General features: G+C 40.6%; 1 protein-coding gene across 3 annotated transcripts in view; it reads right to left on the bottom strand.

Moving 5' to 3' along the window:
* The window catches only part of ANKRD6 (ankyrin repeat domain 6), a 159,316-nt gene that overhangs the window by 25,472 nt on the left and 112,083 nt on the right, over positions 1–21,761 (bottom strand). For 2 of the 3 annotated variants that reach the window (XM_045010698.1, XM_045010699.1), the window contains exon 3: positions 8,886–8,984. In XM_045010698.1, coding sequence (XP_044866633.1) covers positions 8,886–8,984 — 99 coding nt within the window. Of the gene's footprint in view, positions 1–5,247; positions 5,588–8,885; positions 8,985–21,761 lie in introns of those variants that run through there. The other variant, XM_045010697.1, reaches the window with a different exon arrangement.

Genomic DNA, 21,761 nt, shown 5'->3' with positions numbered 1-21,761 from the left:
CAGGACTCTTTGCTGCTTTTACAGATCCAGACTAACACAGCTACCCCTCTGATACTTGGGTTAATTGTATTTCTTTTCTGTGTTTTGTGCCTTCAGGGCTCATGTTTTCAAGCTTTTCTCCACTATCATGAAAGCTAGATTTTTTTTAAACAAAAGCTAAGATTCTCATATATTTACATGGCTCCAAGATCTGAGGCCTTAACACCAAGTATCGCAAGAGTTGGCAACACTGAATATTTTAAATATGTCTGAACTCTTCCATATTTTCCTTAAATTAAAGCCAAAATAAAAAAAAAGTAATCAAAAACCCCTAAACTGAAATAACTCTAAAAGACTATATCTCATTACAATTGTATGGGTCACGCATTTATTGACAACTATTATTATGCAGCAATCACATGCTCAGGGCCATATTTGTGATCGGAAAGGAATTTTCTCCAGGTCAGATTGGCAAAGACCCTGGGGGTTTTCGCCTTCCTCTGCAGCATGGGGCACAGGTCACTTGCTGGTTTGAACTAGAGTAAATGGTGAATTCTCTATAACTTGAAGTCTTTAAATCATGATTTGAGGACTTCAGTAACTCAGCCAGAAGTTATGGGTCTATTTCAGGAGTGGGCAGATGAGGTTCTGTGACCTGCAATGTGCAGATGGTCAGGGGTAGGCAACCTATGGCACGTGTGCCGAAGGCGGCACGCAAGCTGATTTTCAGTGGCACTCACACTGCCCAGGTCCTGGCCACTAGTCCGGGGGGCTCTGCATTTTAATTTAATTTTAAGTGAAGCTTCTTAAACATTTTAAAAACCTTATTTACTTTACAGACAACAATAGTTTAGTTATATATTATAGACTTATAAAAGAGACCTTCTAAAAACATTAAAATGTATTACTGGCACGCGAAACCTTAAATTAGAGTGAATAAAAGAAGACTTGGCACACCGCTTCTGAAAGGTTGCCGAACCCTGGGCTAGATGATCATGATGGTCCCTTCTGGCCTTGCAGTCCGTGAGAGGATTCAACAATGTCACAGCATTCTAGGCTGCCACCGATATTGCTAATGCAGCATATTATTAATTTGAGTAGTATGAATTATGCACAGACCAGTTTATCCTAGCATTAAAATAGAAAGAAATCCACCATTTACTATTGCTATGACATGTTTACAAGGGCAAAACTGTGGAAGACATGATAATAAAGTATACAGTGAAACAGCATTTGCCTGTGGTGTAGGAAGCTGTGAGAACTGTGGTGACTATGTATGGTTACTCCACCTTAAAGGTCTGAAACATTGTGTGTGACAGAGTTCAAATGAGAGACTAGAATGGAAGTGATCCAGTGTAGCTTTAAATAAGGATCTTCTCATAGTGCTAACTCAATTCATTTTTGTTGTTACATTATTTTTTCTTATTTCTATCCTGACCCAATTAAAGTAATTGCAGTTAATTAAACAGACATTTAACTTACTGGCTTTTGGGAGATAACAGCTACTCCTGTGAACATTTCACTTTAATTAAAAATAAACCAATAGCTGAAAAGCAGATAACCTCACTTTTCACGGCTGCAGCAGCTGAGCCTGCTTGGGAGCAAGCCATTCTCCAAGCACCCCACTCTGTCACCAGGCAACATGGGCCAGCTTGCTTAGGTTGTCTCCAGGTACTGTAGTGAGAGCATTCTCCAAACACAGAGTACTCACTGAGCAAGGCATTGAAGGTTGGATCACAGAAACGTAAGTGCCACGTCTGCTCAGATTTGAATTGAATTCTGTTAGCGCTTTGACCCCAATCATATTCCACTCAAAGGCACAAAAAAACTAATTTTACTCAAAGGTTCTCAGTCATTCATAGGACCCTTGATATTGTATGAGACTTCTCCTTGAGTTATTGAGCACCTCAGAGATATAGGTTATACTGACTACATATATCGTTTTAACCTGCCTCTCCCCCATTTGTAGAATTCTAGTGAAACTATTTTGTCTTTTAGGACCGAGCTAATATCAGGATGCCTTTATGTGGTCAACTGCAAATTTTTGTTTGGTTGCTTTATTTTGTGCATCAGCTTTTCTCTGCAAGTGCAGAGTCTGAGCTTTCAAAGCAGTGTAATCACTGACTCATATTTTTCTTTCTGCATTTATATTTTTCACATTGCCTATTTCTTCCTTTTATTAAAAAATAGCTCTGGCTCCAAACAGCACTTGCTCGAGCTCTGCCTTTAACAGCGTGCATTTTAGAATGCGTCACAGGATACTGTTCTAGAGATTGTGAGAAAAACAATACCTATAGTGCATATTGATTTTGCAGACAATCAAGTGTATAAATCTGAAGCAAACACTTTATGATCTTGTTTGTAAGTGACTTGCTTACAAGGGAGTTTGCAGACAACAGGATCAGTAAAAATGAAAAAAAGAACAGTGCTGTTATACAGATGTGACCTTTACCACTATGATGGAGAGGAGATTTGCCTGAACTGAAACACTTAGGAGCTAGATTCACCAGGGGACTGAGCATTGCACCACCTAAGGCCTGGTCTGCACCTAAAAATTAGATTGACCTATCTACATCGCTGAGAGCTGAGAAAAATTTCACACTCTGTGTGACAGAGGTCAACCTACACCCATACGTGCAGGTTGGTCAGAGGAAGAATTCTTCCGTTAACCTAGCTACTGCCTCTCAGAGAGGTGGATTACCTATAGTGATGGAGAAACCCCTTCCATCAATGTAGGAAGCATCTACATTACAGTGCTACAGGAGCACAGCTGCAGCACCATATCTGTGCTGCTGTAGCGTAGACATGGCCTAACATTTAGGCACCTTGTCAAAGTGGAGAGATCTGGCCTGTCCACTTTTCGCCATGGGCCCGTCCCCCTGCCCCTCCTCTTCCCCCTGGGGCCCTGCCCCCGGCCAGGCCAGAAGCTGGAGCCTGGTTTGGGTCAGAGGCCTGGGGAGCCTGGGCAGCCTCCACCTGCCCGGGGTGTGGCCTGAGAGAAGCCCCCGGCCCATGTTCCCGCTCCTTGGGCCCCCACCCAGGGCAGGTGGAGGTGTCCGCGGCTCCCCAAAGCTGCCCAGGTGACCCTTACCATGGCCTGGCTGTGGCTCTTCAGCCCGAGGCCCTGCCCCAGGCCAGGCCAGAAGCCGGAGCCAGGTTGTGCTAAGAGCCACGCGGGCAACGGTGGGGAGCTGCGGACCCTCCATGTGCCCTGGATGAGGGTCTGGGGGTGGGAACACGGGCTGGGGGCTGCTCTCAGGCCCTTCACCCAGGGCAGGTGGAGGGGCCTGGGCTCCCTAGCCGGACTCCAGCTTAGCTGGTGGGCGAGACTGCAGGGGGCAGGGGCAGGGCCATGGGGGTGACTGAGCCTCATGGCCCCCTCCTGCTTTTAGGAAGGATCCATCACCCCTGCCTTGTCTCCTAGTGGAATTCATAACCTTGAGTTTGGGACCCAGGCTCCCTATACAATGCAAGAAGAGAGTTAGGCACCTAAGAATGGGATTCAGAACAGCCAGCATGCTGAGAAGGAGCTACATAAGCCAGCCACCAGGAAATACCAGGGAGAGGGGTGTGGCCTAAGCCCCATTCCTCAAAGGGAGTTAAACCAGGGGGAGGTACCTATTTCCACTCAGGATCCCCAGCCTGAACCCTCTGGTGTTCCCAAGCCAGGTTAGTGTTTTTTCCTGAAAACGCGAGGAGGAGGTGGTGCACTCCTTGCAACCTTTAGTCCACTGGCTAAAACTCACAGCCAGGATGTTGGAGAACCAGGTTCAAATCCCTACTCTTGAACTTGAGTCTCCCCTCTACAAGGAGAGTGCCCTAATCACTGGGATACGGGTTATCCCGGGGCAAGTGTCTCTCAGCCTTTCCTGCTGAAGCTGTTCCACTTCGTATAAATAATTAAATGTTCACTGGAGAAGGGGACTTGCACATGCACCTCCCAGAGGACAGCCCAAACCACTGGTCAATTTTCTCTCTTCCCCCTGCCACACCCTCAAGGAATATTTAAAGTATTTATATACAATGGAACATTTCCAAAAGGAGAAACTGAGTGAGCCCTGGGAGGTGGGAAACCCAAGACACAAGTTCAAGACACTGCTCCAGTCAGGCAAAGGGGGGATTTAAACCAGAATCTCCCACATCCTGGATGAGTGCAGTAACCACTGGGCTAAAGGCGGCCACCCTTGCTCAGAGTACAGCTATCAGACTGGACCCTGAAGGCAAGATAGGCAACGGAGCACTCAGTTTGTAAATCCCACTGTTGCTTCAGCATGATCTAATCAAGGAACTTCACTTCTTCCCTTATCTATCAGCACCCCAACAGTCACATTCTCTTCTTTACTGCCTCCATCAATGCTATCATCTCCTTTAAGGATGAAAGATTGGATACTCCTTCCAATCTCACTTGTTGCCTCCTCCCACCACTCTATCTTGCTATTTATACCATTCACTGCCCAAGTGGGTCAAATTATTTGTTGTGAACAAATTATCCTGCCATAGGAGTGCTGAATTAAAAAAAAAATCAATAGCAAGATAATTATCTTCAGTCCTGAGAAAAACTACTAAGTTTGGGAAGTTTTAACCTTTGAAATCAAAGAGTGAACAGTAATGTTTCTTTAGCATATTACTAATTAAAATCATAATTTTTAAAATACGGAAAATGATATCAGTAAGAGCACAGGACTCCTAATAACATATGACTATTTCAATATTCTAAAGTAGTTGAATCAGCCATTCAGGGCTTCCAAGCATTGATGTGAACTTGTTATTCTCTTCTCCCTTGCTAAACAGAGAGAATCATCATGAAATCACAATAATAAGCATTTTACTCTTGGACAATAGTGATAAAAGGCCAGCAGAAATGATCAAGGCAAGAAAGTATAAACATAACTAAAGGAAATTAAAAAGTCAGTTACTGGAACTACTGAAGGCACTTTGCATGTTTACATTTTGGTTGAAATAATTTTAAACTTTGGGTTATGGCCCATTTCTGTTAGTTTCTTCAACTTAGATTTTCCCATGGGGCTCCCAGAAGTAAAGTTTCATTTTTTTTAATGACATACTTTCCATTGAGATAGTCAGAAAGCTTTCAGTGGGACGCCAATTGAGGGGTAGATAATTTTTATGCAAAGCATCAAGAATGAAACCCAGCCATGCAACCATGCACCGTTTTAGGAACTCTAACATGCCAAACTGCCAATCAAAGATTTTACATGCAGCCATGTCAGAGGGAAGCTCAAGGCAAGATTGATGCACAAGATTTCTAACCTCCTTCTCTCTTTCTGATCTTCTAGGTTCCTTTCTAGCCTTTCTCCTCTGGTTTTTCTCATCTTTTTCTTCCTTGATTCCTTTCACCAGGGCAACTTTCTCCTTGACTATTTCTGAAGTATGTGCTGTATGAATACTCATTGACCAATCAGAGATTGAATTAGCATTCCAATAAGAGTTTGCAGGATTGGCAGGGAGAAGGAAAGAATTAGTTCCTGGAGTTGCATACTCTACAGAGCTGGTTTCCACAGGTTGAAATTCATAATAATCCCACTCCAGGCCACTGGAGGTCATTCTTCAACTAATTTCTCATGTTTCTTAGTGTTTTAAAGTACTTCATCTGCAGAACATGAAGTTAGTATTTTACTCTCTCCACAACATTTAGAATTATCCACTTCTATTCGCCATGCGGCAGATGAAAAGCTAGTTCTTGCATTTATGAATTAGCTATAGATATTCAGCTCAAAATTAAAATTTTGTTGTTGGATTCCCCCTGTCTTTTTAAAAAATGAAACAGAACATGGATCAGATTTTAAAAGTTGCAGGAGAATAATTTGCACGTGTAATCACAATAATTCTGCATAAAAATGGAAAATTAGACATTTAAAATATTTTAATAAATTATCTGATTATTTCCCCCATGCATAATTTAAAAATCTAACTGTATATTTATGAATAATATTAATTAAATGGATGTTAATTGACAATATTAGATGCTGAGATCCATCAGTGCCAACAGAACAAAGGGTTTCTTCCTCAGTTTCTGACACACAGTAACAGTGTCTAAAAAGGAATAGAAACATCTCTGTGTGATGCAAGTAAAAAGTGTGCAAAAATGGATTGTACTAAGGGAATTTATAGGTAGGAGGCTTTTTTACCATCTGAAAGCAAAGCAGACATATTTTAGCTAACACATTTCATCTCAGGCAGTCCTGTGACAATCCTCAAGTTGGGAGTTTTATTCTCCTTCCCTCTTTTCCCTAAGAAACAAACCCGAACAGCACCACTCGGAATGCACAACAATTCTTGGAGCTCTCATTATATCCAGAGGAGATATCCAGTATAATACAAGGGGACTCAAAAATGGAATTCAATTCTATGAACATAAGCTTTACAACATAACCACATTTCTAGTTTGTTGTTAAAATTAGTCACAGTGCTTGGTACAGCATCACACTGTGGTGAACCAGGACTTGGTGAAAGTTACAGGAAAAGTGAATGAACTGAATATATCTGCAAAGGAGTAAGATTCACTCTTTGGCTGATGTAATGATAAATTCAGATTTACAATTTTCCCAGCATGCCTACTTTTAATCAGTTTCTTCAGAATGCAATGTTAGATGTACAAATAGCACAGATTTTGTGATAACAGCATTCAAAAAATGCCAGTCCCACTGAGAAAATAGTTCATTTTCTCCCCCCCCCCCAGCTCCTCCCCATAAAATCCCACCTGGTAAATAATTGGCATAACTTGGATTCTCAGAGTAGTTACCTTACTTACAGGAAAGCTGACTGTACTTATATATTTTCTGTAATTTCTTTATAACAACAATACTCTGCACTAACTATGCACATCACCATTTATGGAGAGGATCTGAAAACACTTGACAAATATGAATTAATCTAGCCCCCTGATACATCTGTATATCAGGTCTTAGCCCTATTTTACAGAGACGCAAACTGTAGCAATGAGAGGTTAGGAAATTGAATTACTGACTCAAGAGCAACTCCCTTAGTACAAGAGTGGTTGCAGAAAAATCAAGGTTACAAGCCTGCCAGAGACTACCCTAAATTTCAGTGTCAGTGACAGCTAGAAATAGAACCCAGCTGTCTAATGGTGAGATTTTTCAAGATATTTAGGCACCTACAGATTCAGACAGGTGTGTGGTGGAAGTTTCAAAAGCACCCAATGGAAGTTAGGCACCTAGGTGCTTTTGAATAAAATCACACTAGGTGCCTATCTGCATATTCAGGCACCTAACACTTTAAAAATCTGGCCCCTAATGCCTAGTCCTGCATTCTAAGCACCATCGCACATGGCCTGTGAGAGAACTTAAATAGTGCAACTGTGCGGACACCGCTCAGGTCAGGTCTACACTTCAGCATAACCACCAGGGCCGGCTCTACTGTTTTTGCCGCCCCAAGCAGGGCGCCAAATTGCCACCACGGACAGTGGGGGCAGTCCGTGTGCCGTTAGGGTGGCACGCGCGTTTCCGCGGCGGCGGCAATTCGGCGGCAGCTTCTGTCTTCAGCCAGAAGACAGAAGCTGCGCCGCCGCGGACAGCTGAACATAGAAGCTGCCGCCGAATTGCCGCCACCGCGGAAACGCACATGCCGCCCTAACGGCACATGGACTGCCCCCGCCATCCGCGTCGGCAATTCGGTGTGCTGCTTGGGGGCAAAAACACAGGGACTGCCGCCCCTTGCAGATTGCCACCCCAAGCACCTGCTTGGGATGCTGGTGCCCGGAGCCGGCCCTGATAACCACATTGGTCAGGGGTATGAAAAATCCACATCCTTGAGCAATGTAGTTATACTGATGTTAAATTCCGCCCCTCTCTCCCTCCTCCCGCCATGTAGACAGCGCTACATCAGCGGGAGAGATTCCCCCACCGATGTAGCTACTGCCTCTCCTGGAGCTGGAGTAACTAATCTGATAGGAGAGCTCTCTCCTGTGGCTTACACCATCTTCATCAAAGTGCTGCAGCATTTGTAGAACAGACCTCTTGGGTCAGGACACAAGTAACAATGTTAAGACTCCTGGGAGCAGGGTCATTACTCCTATCCCAAGCTGGAGCACCACAGAAAAAATCAGAGGCAAAATTACAGTCTGTTAACGGGAGTCAGCAATGAATCTGGACAAGTTTATTTCAATCTGTTAAAAACAATTCAGCCTAACTCCTTCTTTGTCAGAGTGAGAGACCTAAATTGATTATGCAAATAATTCCAATCTCTCATCATCTAAGCAACGTTTTCCCTAGCATTCAGCTCTAGCATTACCATTGTTTTTATAGAAAAACTGAGAAATACCAATGATTTACTTTTTACTTTTTGAAAACTATCATTTGCTAATTGTAAGGATGATCACAAATAACTTACACTATTCATTTATCATCCCAGGTTATGAGAGACAGGGAATAACGCATACTGCAGGCATTACACTGGTAGCCAATTTGCTGCGGTACTGTACAGTACTTCAGGCCAATTGCTCATTTTTCTATGCTCTCTGGAGAAGAGCTTCTGCATTTTGAAGTCCTCTCTGTTGCAAACATTCCTGGCAGATTATATCATGTAAAGTGTTTCAATGGGGCTCCTGTATGGCACAAATGAGCTCGTATTTCCATGTATGTATCAAATGGCAGGCAACATCCTCTATTACTACTCACTCAGGCCTGGAGTAGAAAGGCATCTTTTAATGCTCTGCTACAGCTTGAAAATAAGGACCAAGCTACTCATCTAAAACACTAATTTTACTATGATTCTGATACAGTTTTACTTGTCAAGCTTCAAAGGTGGGAGACTGATTCTGTTCTAATTTCACCCCACCTTTAAGAAGCAAAACGCTAGCTCTGTTCAGAAACTGAGTCATTGATTGGAAGAGCAGGCCCCTTGGTATAAGAATGGTTGCATCTACTTACATCATCCTGAATGTCCAGGTCACAGCCTGCCTTCAGCAAAATCTGCACAACACGGAGATGCCCTTTGTAGGCAGCAAGATGTAGAGGGGTACGGCCATGCTGTGAAAAAAGAGAAAATACTGATTTTTGTAGATCACTGGTTAATACATAGTATTCATCAAAACTTACCCCCGGCATTTCTTTTCTTCATATTGGTCTGTTCACACCTCTGTCTGGGAAGCCTACTGTTTAAAGCTGCAAACTACTACAAACCTTTACATGTTCATTTTATAACAGGACTTCCCTTATTTTGCGTGTGTGTTACAACTGCTGCTTTCTGCTGCATTTGGATTTATTGGCACCATCCTTGAGACAAACACCTTGTTGCAATAATACAATAAAATAATACAGTAAAATAATACAGTAAAAAAAAATTTCAAGAAGCTCTGCTTCTTGCAAACTCTGATCCAGCTCTGCATTACAATTCTACAGTGGAGCTTAATCAGTTTTTTGCTTCTGTCTTTTCCACGGGACAACCATGGAGGACTTTCAATTCCACTACTAACTCATCCCCTTAAACACCCTTCCAAAAACACACTATATTGCAAATGTGCTATAAATCATTATAAAGACAGTGGTAAAGTCTTGCAATAGAAATAAGCATCAGAATACTGATGATTATGTCAGCAGCTCCCCTTTGAAAGAATGACAGATATGTCACATCTAGCATTGCCACCTTTCTAATGGCTGTAACTGGACCCCTGAGGCCCCATCCCTGCCCCACCTATTCCCTTGAGACCTCACCCCTTCTCCACCTGTTCCCCCAAGGCCCCACCCCTGCATGCCACGTGCCGTTGCAAGCCACACAAGCAGCCTAGCACCGGAGGCAGGGATGGCTGCTGCTGCTACACTGCCTCCTTCCTTCTGCTTAGGGTTGCCACAGATTAAAAAAAAGACATTGTGGCTTGTCCAATGGCATCCAGACACTCAAGCAGAAATCTGGACTGCCGGGTTTAAACCGGATGGGTGGCAACCCTAGTCACAACAAGTGACTTGAGTTAACATATGTGATAGCCAATCCCTTACTGCCTATAAACTGGGAACAAATGTCTCAGTCTTTCAGATATCACTTATTTTACTACATTACTAATCCGTAACCCATATAAGCAGTGTTTAACACAGTATTCATCAGAAGCAAATCTACAGTTCAACTGAGGACAGGTCCCCTGATGGCTACAGGGAACAGGAAAGTTTGAATTAGTAAGATGCAGAAATGATGTACAGTTTTGGGGGACAGGAGAGAAGGAAAGTAAGAGCTGACTTTAAAATAAGATTTTTTTTAATTAGGAAAATAGCTTTTCCCAGCAAGTGGGTTATAAAAGTCTACATTAAAATGACAAGAGAGGAACACTGTTCAGTTTTAATTGCACTCAACTGGATTATCATTTGACAGACTTTAAAAAGAGAACACTACAGAAAAATGGGAGCAGCTGCTGCTCCTAAGGAAGACACTGGAATATGTGTTTAAGAAGAAGGTTCAAAGTACAATCATACATTAATAGGTTCATCAGTACAATAAAGAAGAACGAAAATAAGGAAGTTTGCTAAGATTGTAACCCTAATAAACTAAATTAGAAAATATCAGCATAAAAGGAATTGAATGTGTAAGTAAAATAATTAGTTTCAGGAATGTGAGGAGTAAGTGAAAGACCTTGAACTGTAAAACAAGAATGTTGGAAGACTGTCCAACATAAGTTTTATTTCATCACAGTTCCTTAAGACAAGTAATTAATAACCCAATCATCTACTAGACCGCCCACTCTTCCATCGAGAATCACAATTCCTCCACCCAAAAGCAACCAGTAGTTAATAAGTACAAACTGATGTTTTAACCTGGTCTAGATATTCTTTGTTTCAGGAATCCATCAGGTTTATTTTACTATGATTGAGCAGATTAAACTGCACTAGTAAATCGAGCAACAGAATAAGTGAACACCTCTAGCGCTGAGTGACTACTGGTGGCCTTCAGTAACTGGAAAGGAATAAACCAGCCATTAATCATTATTTATTATTTGTATTGCCGTAACGCCTACGAGCCCTAGTCATGGACCACAGTCCCATTGTGCTAGGTCCTGTACAAACACAGAACAAAAAAGGAGTCCCTACCTCCAGGAGCTTACAATCTAAGTAAATTCTTGGGGTTAGTAAGAAACTTCCCCAATAGGAAGGTTACTCCATGCAACTGAAGCATTGATTGGAGATAGGCTACTTTACTAGATGAACCACTGTTCTGGTCTGGTATGACAATTCCTGTGTTCCTAAGTAGGTGGTTAAGGCCTTGGACACAGCTTCCATGTAATGAAAAAATGCTGAAACCTTCTTCTCTCACAGAACTGCTAGAGGGAGAACCCAATAGCAAATTAATTAGTTAATGATTACACAGCACTTCAAAGATGTGGAGAGTGCTAGTTAATTGTTATTTCCCTTTTTAAAACTCAAATGAAGGAAAAGTTCATACCCACTCCGGAACTCAAATATTTCAAAGTGCAAATATTTTCTCTGGTATTTTCCCCCAAATAAAAGTGAATGGCTCATTCCCATCGAGCACATTTTGGTTTCAGGGCTCTGAAGCTTTGCACACAGCTTGATTTCTTCTTTCACAGTCTGCCTTTGAAAACACCTGAGGAAGAAGTAAAGCTGCATAGGCAAACTCAATAAACAAAACAGCCAAAACAAAAAGCCAGTGAGAAGACTGCCACTAATTAAAAAACGTCACAAACAAAAAGTTGTAGCTTTGTTTAAACAATGAATAACCTGCTGCTTTTACAAATCCAACCTGATCTAAAGATGGCCTTTATTAAGCCTGTAGGTAAAGTAATTGCTGGCCCAACTGCATGGAGTACATTTCCTTTTATTTTATTACAGCTTGGAGGAGATCCAAGGCTTAGTGTCAGTTTCAGGTAACTTAATAGCAAAAGGAAAAAGAGAGTCTCTAGGCAACATTAAAAAAAAAAAGGCCAGATTGACAAATGATTCTGGGGCATGAATTGAATGCTTAGATTATGAATATGGATTCAAACAAGTTTAGGCTTATAGGTTCTTTCTACATTACTTAATTACAATAAATAAATCACATAATCAGTTGTCTCACTTCCCAGTAAGCTACTGATACATCACCATAACATTTGATTGCAGTCTGTGCATGGAGCGGAAAAAAAGCCTGCTTGAAGCCAGCTCACAAGGGAGAGCAGTGTTAACTATGTGAATATGTTCAGTGGGGAAACTTTCTGATAAGATAACCATCTCCAACTAGTGAAAAAATGCTGCAGTGCAGCCAAAGATATTTTGTTAAAAATAAACTCTGAAAGGAAGATGAAGAATTTATTTTAATATGAGAAGATGTTTACCCCTTGGATCATTTTCCTCACTCAGCATACCTCCCTACGCACATACACAACACACACATACCCCTATGAGTTATATGAAGATCTGTGAAACATACAAATACAACTCAGGAAATTCACATTATGGGGGGCACGCCATTGTTAAACTGTCCATTGTGCACACGTACTGTGACTATTATGGTACGTGCTGCATCATTCAATGACCTGAGGCACATAAAATATAGTGGCTCCAATGATTTACTAATCTTTAGGATACTAGCTAATCCCTAGGGACCAAATTCCTCCCTGGTGTAACTCTATTGACTTTATTGGGGATGTATTTGGTCTCAGGTTTTTAACTCTTTGGACTGGCCAGTTTCTTACTGTTTGGAAGTGGACAATGCAGGAAAGGGAGAGGGGATTTCAGGATGCTGGGAGGTGGAACAAATTACAACTTTGGGGGTAGTAAATCTGTCTGCGCGGCGCTTTTCTGAAGCATGCAGAATATTTAGTTCTGATTTACCCTGTCTCCCCTACCAGTTACCTCTCCCATCGTTTTCTCCCTGTCTGTATTCCTGACTCACTTCCCCCCTTGCCTACCTCTTCTTGACTCCTTTGTCAGGCTGCAACTACGGGGTTAGGGGGCCATATCAGGAGTGAGGCCACACACATGGGAAAACTGGCATGGAGCCAACTAGCAGTGTGACACCAGGCAGGCAGGGCTGGCAAATGAGAAGAAGCAAATGAATGGCTTATAGTTGGTTGTAGGCCTGCAGGGCCTGGTAGGGAAGGCTAGTTCCAGTGCTAGGAGATACTCATGTCCTTCATGCCCTAGGGCTAAGGAATCAACTTCAGGGCAACTTAAAATGTCCTTGCTTTGGCTCATCTGTGTCACTAACGTACAATATATACCACATCACTTCGTGCATTTTATTTCCAGTATTGGCAACCCCTAATATTTGAATATCATGAGCAAGGCCCCAAAAGCTCCTGAGACTGGCTTAAAATTCGTAAGGTTTACAAATAATAAATTTGGGGTTCTTTTTATTTGCATGATGGCTTTTCAACTTTCAGGGTTCATGTTTCCAACCTTATCTCTGCAACTATGAGGGCTAGAAACATTTCTTTTAATGAAAGCAGAAATTCTAGTGTTTCCATATGACTTCAGCGCCCAAAGCTTTAAGAAAAATACCAGAGATCACGTGTCTCATGATAAAACTGTAAAAGTCGGAAACTGCATCTCCTTTTTATACCCAATGGCATTAAACCTGGAGGTGCACAAGGGAGGTCTAGCAATGATACAATCTGGAGAACCAAGAAAACTGAATTTAGGTCCAGAGATCAAGCTCATGCTCCTTAGGCCAGCAGAGTCTGGGACTATATGAAAAAAAAACCCACAGCAAACTCAGTGTAGGAGAGAGCTTGGGAGTCACTCTCCAGCAGCCCCTCTCTGGCTAACACAAGTAGCAGTGCTGACAGACCTTGGAGAGAGAGGTGTCCCGCTCTATTCACCTGATAAAAGATCAATGCCATGTCTGCAGACCCTGGCAGCAATAGAGCTATGCTTGCATGATTCTGTTCTTGTCTTCTACGATTCCATGTCAGAATGGTGGCACTAGAGTTGCAGCTTTAATGGGGGGTACTGACAACACAATCTCACTTGGCTCAAATTTGTATTTTTTTCTTTTTAAAAGGGATCACCCTACCCACAATGCTTGGGGAGAGAGGGGAAAGAAAATGAGTCTCCCATTTGGCAGTCGTGTGTCTTTCCTCCCCCAGCATCATTTGCCATCCTCCACCATGACACCAGAGAAGGTCTTGTGTGAAGGCATATATGCAGCAGCGGCTCCAGGCACCAGCGCTCCAAGCGCATGCCTGGGGCGGCAAGCCGCAGCGAGCGGCCTGTTGGTCCCTGTGAGGCTGGCAGTAGGGCAGCCTTTGGCGGCTTGCCTGCGGAAGGTACACAGGTCCCGCGGATTTGGCAGCCATTCGGCGACAGGTACGCCAAAGCCGCAGGACCGGCAGACCTCCCATAGGCAAGCTGCTGAAGGCAGCCCACCTGCCATGCTTGGGGCGGCAAAAAAGCTAGAGCCACCCCTGCATATATGGTTGCTCACTGCAAGAAAGGCTGTTGTCATGGAGGTGATTGTGAAAACAGACACAGGCTTTTTAATATGCAGATCTCTGACCTAATAGTTTTTAAACAGTTCAAAAATATTTTGATAGAGAGAGAGAGATTTCAAATGGAGCTGTCATGGTCTATGATTAGGGTGACCAGATAGCAAGTGTGAAAAATCAGGACAGGGAATGGGGGGGGGGGGTGTAGCAGACACCTATATAAGAAAAAGCCCCGAATATCAGGACAGTCCCTATAAAATTGGGACATCTGGTCACCCTATCTATGATGCAGATATGAACTGGGGACTTTAACAACTTAGATTAATGAGCCAATAAAATGGTTAGTTATATAAATATGTCTGTAGGAACTTTTATTCAAATGTGAATTGTTGCCTCAGGGGGACACAAGTCATGTAAATCCTTCTCAGCTGCTAATTTATTGACAAAATAGATTGGAACTCTTGCACTGAGACTCATGTCAGTGCAGCAGCTGCAAGTGCAGGGCCAGATTAAGACCTAGGCAAATGACTAGAGCCCAAATTCATATGGGGGAGGAGGGAGAGGATTTTTTATTTTATTTTAAACCAACGTGGATTTGCACACAAACTGAAAGAACTCCCCTCACATGAGTGGTGGTGTGATCTGGCGCACGGGGTCACAAAGCCACTTACTCAGGTGTGGGAAGTTCTTTCTGTTTGCACACAAATCTGCACCAGTTGATGACTGGGTAAAGATAATACACACAGCTGAGACTCACTTTGCCATTGCCAACAGAGTCAAGGAGAGAGGAAGGCACCAAATAAAGAAACTGCTTCTTTATTCGACAAAGTGGGGTCCCAGAAATTTCAATTGGTATTCCATTGTTTAACAGTGCGATTAAAACTGCGATTAATCATGATTAATTTTTTTAATCAAGATTAATTTTTTGAGTTAATCATGTGCATTAACTGCAATTAATTGACAGCCCTAATAATAAGTAAATGAAAAGATTTTGGGGTCTGTTCAAAAGCATCTTGCAGTCCGGATTTGGCCCATGGTCTGCCTATTGACTACCTTTGAGGTAAAGTAATGTATGATTTTCTGTTGCAAAATGTTGTTCCATGTGAGCAGCACATGCTTTGGTAATTTTAATTTTTTTTTTCCTTTTAAACATTCAAAGGCAATAATCCACATTTGTCATCTAATGATCTAAGAACAGAGTTTCATAAATATAGCTGTCAAAAAACAGGTTTATATTTAGGCTTATACCCTGTAATCAGTTCCATGAGACCTTTGTGCCCATGCAGAGGCCGGCTACAACAGTACCATGAGAATGCCTATTCTCACTTTTGGTGACATTGTAAACAAGAAGCGGGAAGCATTATCTCCTGCAAGTGTAAACAAACTTGTTTGTCTGAGCAATTGGCTGAACAAGAGGTAAGACTGAGTGGACTTGCAGGTGCTAAAATTTCACATTATTTTATTTTTGAATGCAAATTTTGTTTGTTTGTTTTTTTAACACATAATTCTACATTTGTAAGTTCAACTTTCATGATAAAGAGATTGCACTACAGTACTTGTGTTAGGTGAACTGAAAAATATTATTTCTTTTGTTTTTTTACAGTGCAAATACTGGTAATCAAAAATAAATATAAAGTGAGCACTGTACACTTTGTATTCTATGTTGTAACTGAATGTAGAAAACATCCAAAAATATTTAAATAAACGGTATTCTATTATTGTTAAACAGTGTGATTAATCGCAATTTGTTTTTCTAAATGCGTGATTAATCACGATTAATTTTTTAATTGCTTGACAGCCCTACTTATTATCATTATTGTTGCTTTTTTAATATTATTATTTTCTCTGGAGGCTGGACCTTGACTATACCTTTGACCAAGAAATTTGAACCTTTACAAAAAATAATTGACTACCCCTGCTTTACATGATTGCACTTGTATCTTCATTTCTTTCAGCTGTTATGCTATGCTGACGTAGTTTATTCTCAGTTCTGTTTTTAGATGTGCCTTTTTATCCAAATTTTAATGAAGTTTGAACACAAAATCCAAAAATCTTTATCAGATTATTTCAGACAGTGGTTAAAGAACTGAATAAACTTTTAGACTGTTAGCAATAAATGACCCACTCGGTGTTGGCAACAAGGGACTCCATCCAAAGCCACTAAAGGCAACAGAAAGTTTCTCATTGAGTTCAGTGGGCTTTGCATCAGGCCCTAGATGTTTGTGTTCTCATTTGTAACTTCATTTTCTTTTGATTGTGTTGTCTTGAGTATCTCTTCTTTTTAAAGAAAAAAATGTTTGCAAACTGGAGAAACACAAAAATAATTACTAAAAGTACTGGTGTTTATTTTATTTTGGTACCTTTTTAATTTAATAATAGAGGATTATTTTCAAGATCTGTTAATAGTGTGTGCTCAAGCTGAAACCTTATTGACAGCTCTATGACTATCATACTATGTGAAGTGCCACCAATGACAGGCTAGTCATAATGCAACGAGTTGAAGGATTTAAAAAAAAATCAGTGAGTTAGCTACAAAGCAAAGTGATTATAACCATTCCATCGTGCAATTCAATTTTATAGATATGATTTTAACTTTAAGATCTGCAGAAAAGCTATGCTCTGTTTTACCATGAAAAACATACTTTATAAACCCATGATACTGCAGTGACTATGTCAAAATAGCCAGTACTATGCTAGCACTGCCTCTAGCAAATCTGGTTTGTGTATAACAGATAAATTACACACTCATGTGTTTAATACTACACAGATTTTTCCTTCGTCATATTTATTCTCACCATTAAGTTCAATGAGATCACCTGGACCATGTTATACATTCCCAGTGAATCCAAGTATTAAACTACACACATTACATTGTGATGAGCGCCAGACCTTGTTACTTAGGTCGACTTACCCCAGTAGTGAAGACAAGCCCTTGGAGAGGTGGAATATCAGGGTCGACCGGAGAGCACTCTGCGGTCGATTTAGCGGATCTTCACTAGACCCGCTAAATTGACCCCTGCTGCAGCGTTGATCTCCCCGTAGTGAAGACAAGCCCTCAGTGTGCTTACCTCCTGGGATTGCTGCTTGGGTGAGTCTTCCTTGTTTTAACAGAATGATTGTTAGGTTTAGCAGATTTCTCCTGTGATGTTCTGTCAAACAGAAAATGGCAACAACAAAAAAGCATCTGTGACTGGAGTCCTAGTGGGGAGCCAACTGTGGTCACACTCAGTTAGGGTGAACTGCAAAGAATGGGGCAGACAATCCCCAAAAAACTGGTGGATAATCCAATACTTAGATTTACCAAACCAGCATAAAACAGCTTTTATTACCTCACTGGTTACTCAGAAGTCCCAACAACACAGTTAATAATAATAATATAATAATTGGAGATATACCAATCTCCTAGAACTGGAAGGGACCTCAAATGGTCATTGAGTCCAGCCCCCTGCCTTCACTAGCAGGACCAGGTACTGATTTTTGCCCCAGATCCCTAAGTGGCCCCCCTCAAGGATTGAACTCACAACCCTGGGTTTAGCAGGCCAATGCTCAAACCACTGAGCTATCCCTCCCCCCTTAAAGTTCCCTTAAAGTGATCCAACCTCAGGCCCCCATCCAGGTACCTATATGACGATTTCTGAAAATCTTATTTCATCATATAAAAAAAGGTTCTACCAATCCCAAAGGATTGGACACATTACTGCCCAGGTTAGTGAATGTTTCAGATCTTACCCAAATACATGCTACAGCCAACTCTTATTAACGAAACTAAAATTTATTAACAAAACAAAAGAGAGGGAGAGTATGGTTAAAAGATCAATATACATACAGACATGAGTTCAATTCTTAAGATTCAGATTCATAGCAGAGATGGTGAGCTTTGTAGTTGCAAAGAGTTCTTTTAGTAATAGTTCATAGGTTATAGTCCAATGTCCAAATACCATATTCGGGGTGTACCAGCATAACTGGGACCTCAGTCTTGCGACAAACTTCCCCTGATGAAGCCTAAGTAGATGTGAGATGACAGAATCAGGACCCAAGGATCTTTTATACAATGTCATGTCTTTTGACAAGTTGTGAGTTCAAAAGGTAATTAACATGACTTTGAAGGAGGTCCATCACTGGTACTTAGCTACAGAATTAACATAAAGCAATTTGCTTGTTCCTCCACCACTCACAGTTTATTTGCTATCAGGGTGGATTTGATTTAAATCAAATATATTTAAATCACAATTTAAATCATGATTTAAATCACTAGTTAGGAAGACTTGATTTAATCATGGATTTCTACATGAAAGTGCATTCTTGTTGGTTGTTATAATCTTAATACATATTCTTCACAACTCAGAGGTAGATGTAGGTTTCGTTTTTAAAAGGTACACACTATACGTTTTTTAAGTGATTTATTTTGAAAAAACTTTTCAGATTAGTTTTACAGCTATATCAGAAAATGAATGATTGTTTGGTTATTTCATTTACCCAAGGTAATTGAAGCAGATATTTATGAAGTCATTGGGAAGAGAACTATGTCCAATTCAACAGATTAATCATTAATATTTGGAGGATCTTCTTGCCATGCTGTATTAGGGGGAGAACATCACCAGACAGATATTTAAATTTTATTTAACTAAAACAACAACATTATGTATTCTGGATTTTTTTCTTCAATAGCAAACATATAATATTTTAACAAAACAAGCATATGAATTTTTTAATGTAGTTAAACATTCAAGTTTTTTTAAATCAGGTTTGTTTTTGTTAAAATTGTTTTTAACTAAAATAGTTAAATGAAATATCTTTTAAAAAACAAAACAAAAATTTAATTGACTCTGTCAGCCAGGTCAACATGAGAAACTTAAAATATTGGCTTCTGCAGCTAACTCAGTCGTCTTCACCTTCATTTTCCTGTTTGTTCATAATCTGGAAAAGAAAAACAAGATTTCTGCTTTTTCAAGTCCCAAACGATTTCTCTATTTGGAATGAATTAGTCCAAAGGAACAAAATATTCTTTCTACACCGGCAGAAGAAGCTACTGCTGTTAAAAGTGAGATTATCACTTCAACACTCTCTGAATCAAAGTGTTTAAGTGACTTCCACCAGTTCACTGGTTTGACTTTCTTTAAAACATCATCAGCAAACATATATTTCTTGAATGGTTTACCCTTAGCTTTAAAGTTTATTATAGTTGGCACTATGGAGGGATGATTGCTGGATGTCCATGTCATAGCCAACTCCTCTTCTTCAGCAGTTAAGATTTGACCCTGGTACCGAGTATTGAGAATATTTGCAAGAAAATGAGCTGAAGATAGTGCTTTTCCTCTTCGTTTTTTAAATGCTTATAATTTAACTCTGTCATTGCATATTTCTCTTTTTAAGATCTCACTCAGTTCCTTCCAAATTTCAACAGCATCAGCAATAAAACAGCTATTTCCCTGCATTTTGTTCAAGGCTACAGAAATAGGCTTCAGGGTACTCAGCGTGTGTTCAACATTTCTCTTAAATCCAATGTTGAGAACTTTGGCTGTGACAGTGCCATCTATTTTTTCACGATTTTGTTCACAAACTGTCATCAGATTAGGCCAGTTCTTGATATAGTGCTCAAAACACTCCACAGCTGAGTTCCAGCGCATGTCTGTTGGGAGAGTTAGCTTGGTTCCTCCCACTTTTTTCAGAGCAGCGGCTGCAAAGTGGTTGTTATGGAAGTATTTTGCAATTTCAACAACATTAGCCTTTATTTCTGGAACACTGAAGTCTTTGGCTAGGAGGTGCATCAAATGAGCACTGCAACCATATGTTATTAGCTTGGGACTCTCTTCACTCTCTTCTAAATGTCTTCTCATCTTGGATACATTTGCAGCATTGTCTGACCAAGCTGCGTACTAGACATTTGAATTTTTGTTCACAGTCTGTTATGTAGCTTTTACTGCTACTTTTTGTAAGTATTCTGCTGTGTGTGTATTTCCTGCTGTATCAACTGTTTCTGTAAGGAAGACATTCCCTTCCTCTGTTGTCACACAAGCACATACAACAGAACCACTGTGGACAATTGCTCCACCCATCAAGACTCAGGTTAACAATTTCACCCTCTAAACCTTTTGCACACTGCTCAATGTCTCTTTCATACACTTTATCCAGCAATTTGCCTGCGACATCTGCTCTGTTGGGTGGACTGTATCCTGCTCTTAATGACTGAACCATGTTAATGAAGTGTGGGTTCTCAATCATATGGAAAGGAGAGTTTGTTGCATTAACAAACCGGGCAATTTTTTCATCAATTACCTCTTTTTGTAATCTGCTGGTTCTTATCACAAACTTATCTAGGGTTGTTTCTGGATGATGGAGATTTTTTTCTTTTTGCAAAAGGTTATATACTGTGGCTATGTGACATACACGGTGTGACTGAAACACTATCATTGGCAGATTAGTCTGAAACTACAGAAAATGATGGTGATCTTGAAGGTGGTTAGTCTTCAGAATCCTGTATGTTGAGGATGGATGCTCCTAAAAAAAATAAGTCAATGCAGTTATTTAATTATTATTATCATACTGCTCATTTAGTATTACTCATTGTATTCACTGACACTCAGTACTACTTTAAAAGTGAAATTGTAAAAGGAAGATCTGCCTATTTCAGCTATTTATTTTTTATCACAGCTGCATCTAAAATGGTAGTACCATAGTACCATAGAGTAACAACTATATTTTTTGCTCAAGCATGAGAATTCAAGAATAGTCCAGAAGGAAGACAGGAAGTCCTTAAGGAAGAAGTATGAAATAAAAAAGTTTACCAACCTGAAGATCCTGTAGTTCAGACATGTTCCTTTCATCATCTTCAATGCAGCTTCCTCCTGAGAAGGAACACTTCTCATGATGTTGTTTCATTCAGGAAACGAGGCCTTGCATTTCTTTGTTGCACTCTTTGCATATTGCACTCTTTGCATTTTGCATGCATTCCTGTCTTATCCACAGGTAGAGGAACTTCACTGAAATATTCCCAAACTGGGTCTCTTTTACAGCTTGCTGCCATTATAGGTTTTCCCTTCTAGTGAGAGAATGGTATGGTAGATCTCCAATCAATGAAGGCTACACTCAGAAAGACCTCAACACTTCTGGAATATGCTGCTCAAACAGTTTCACTTTTGTTTCTACTGCCTGTCCCTTCCTTCTCACATTTATCTCCAGGCTTCTCCTCATCCAGATCTATTCCGCCCACAAAAATCTTCTATTCATTGAACTTTTTGAAACTTTGCACTTTTAGAGAGAGGTAAGAGATTGACTCTGTGTATACAAATTTGCAGAGGGACAATAGGATTGAGGTCTGTTATTTCTCACCTCTATATATTATATTATATTAATTATATTAATTATATTATATTATATTATATTATATTATATTATA

The sequence above is a fragment of the Mauremys mutica genome, chromosome 3, assembly GCF_020497125.1.
Source record: "Mauremys mutica isolate MM-2020 ecotype Southern chromosome 3, ASM2049712v1, whole genome shotgun sequence".
NCBI lineage: Eukaryota > Metazoa > Chordata > Testudines > Geoemydidae > Mauremys > Mauremys mutica.
Note: the sequence above shows the minus strand (reverse complement) of the source record. Positions and strands in the feature narration are given on the sequence as shown.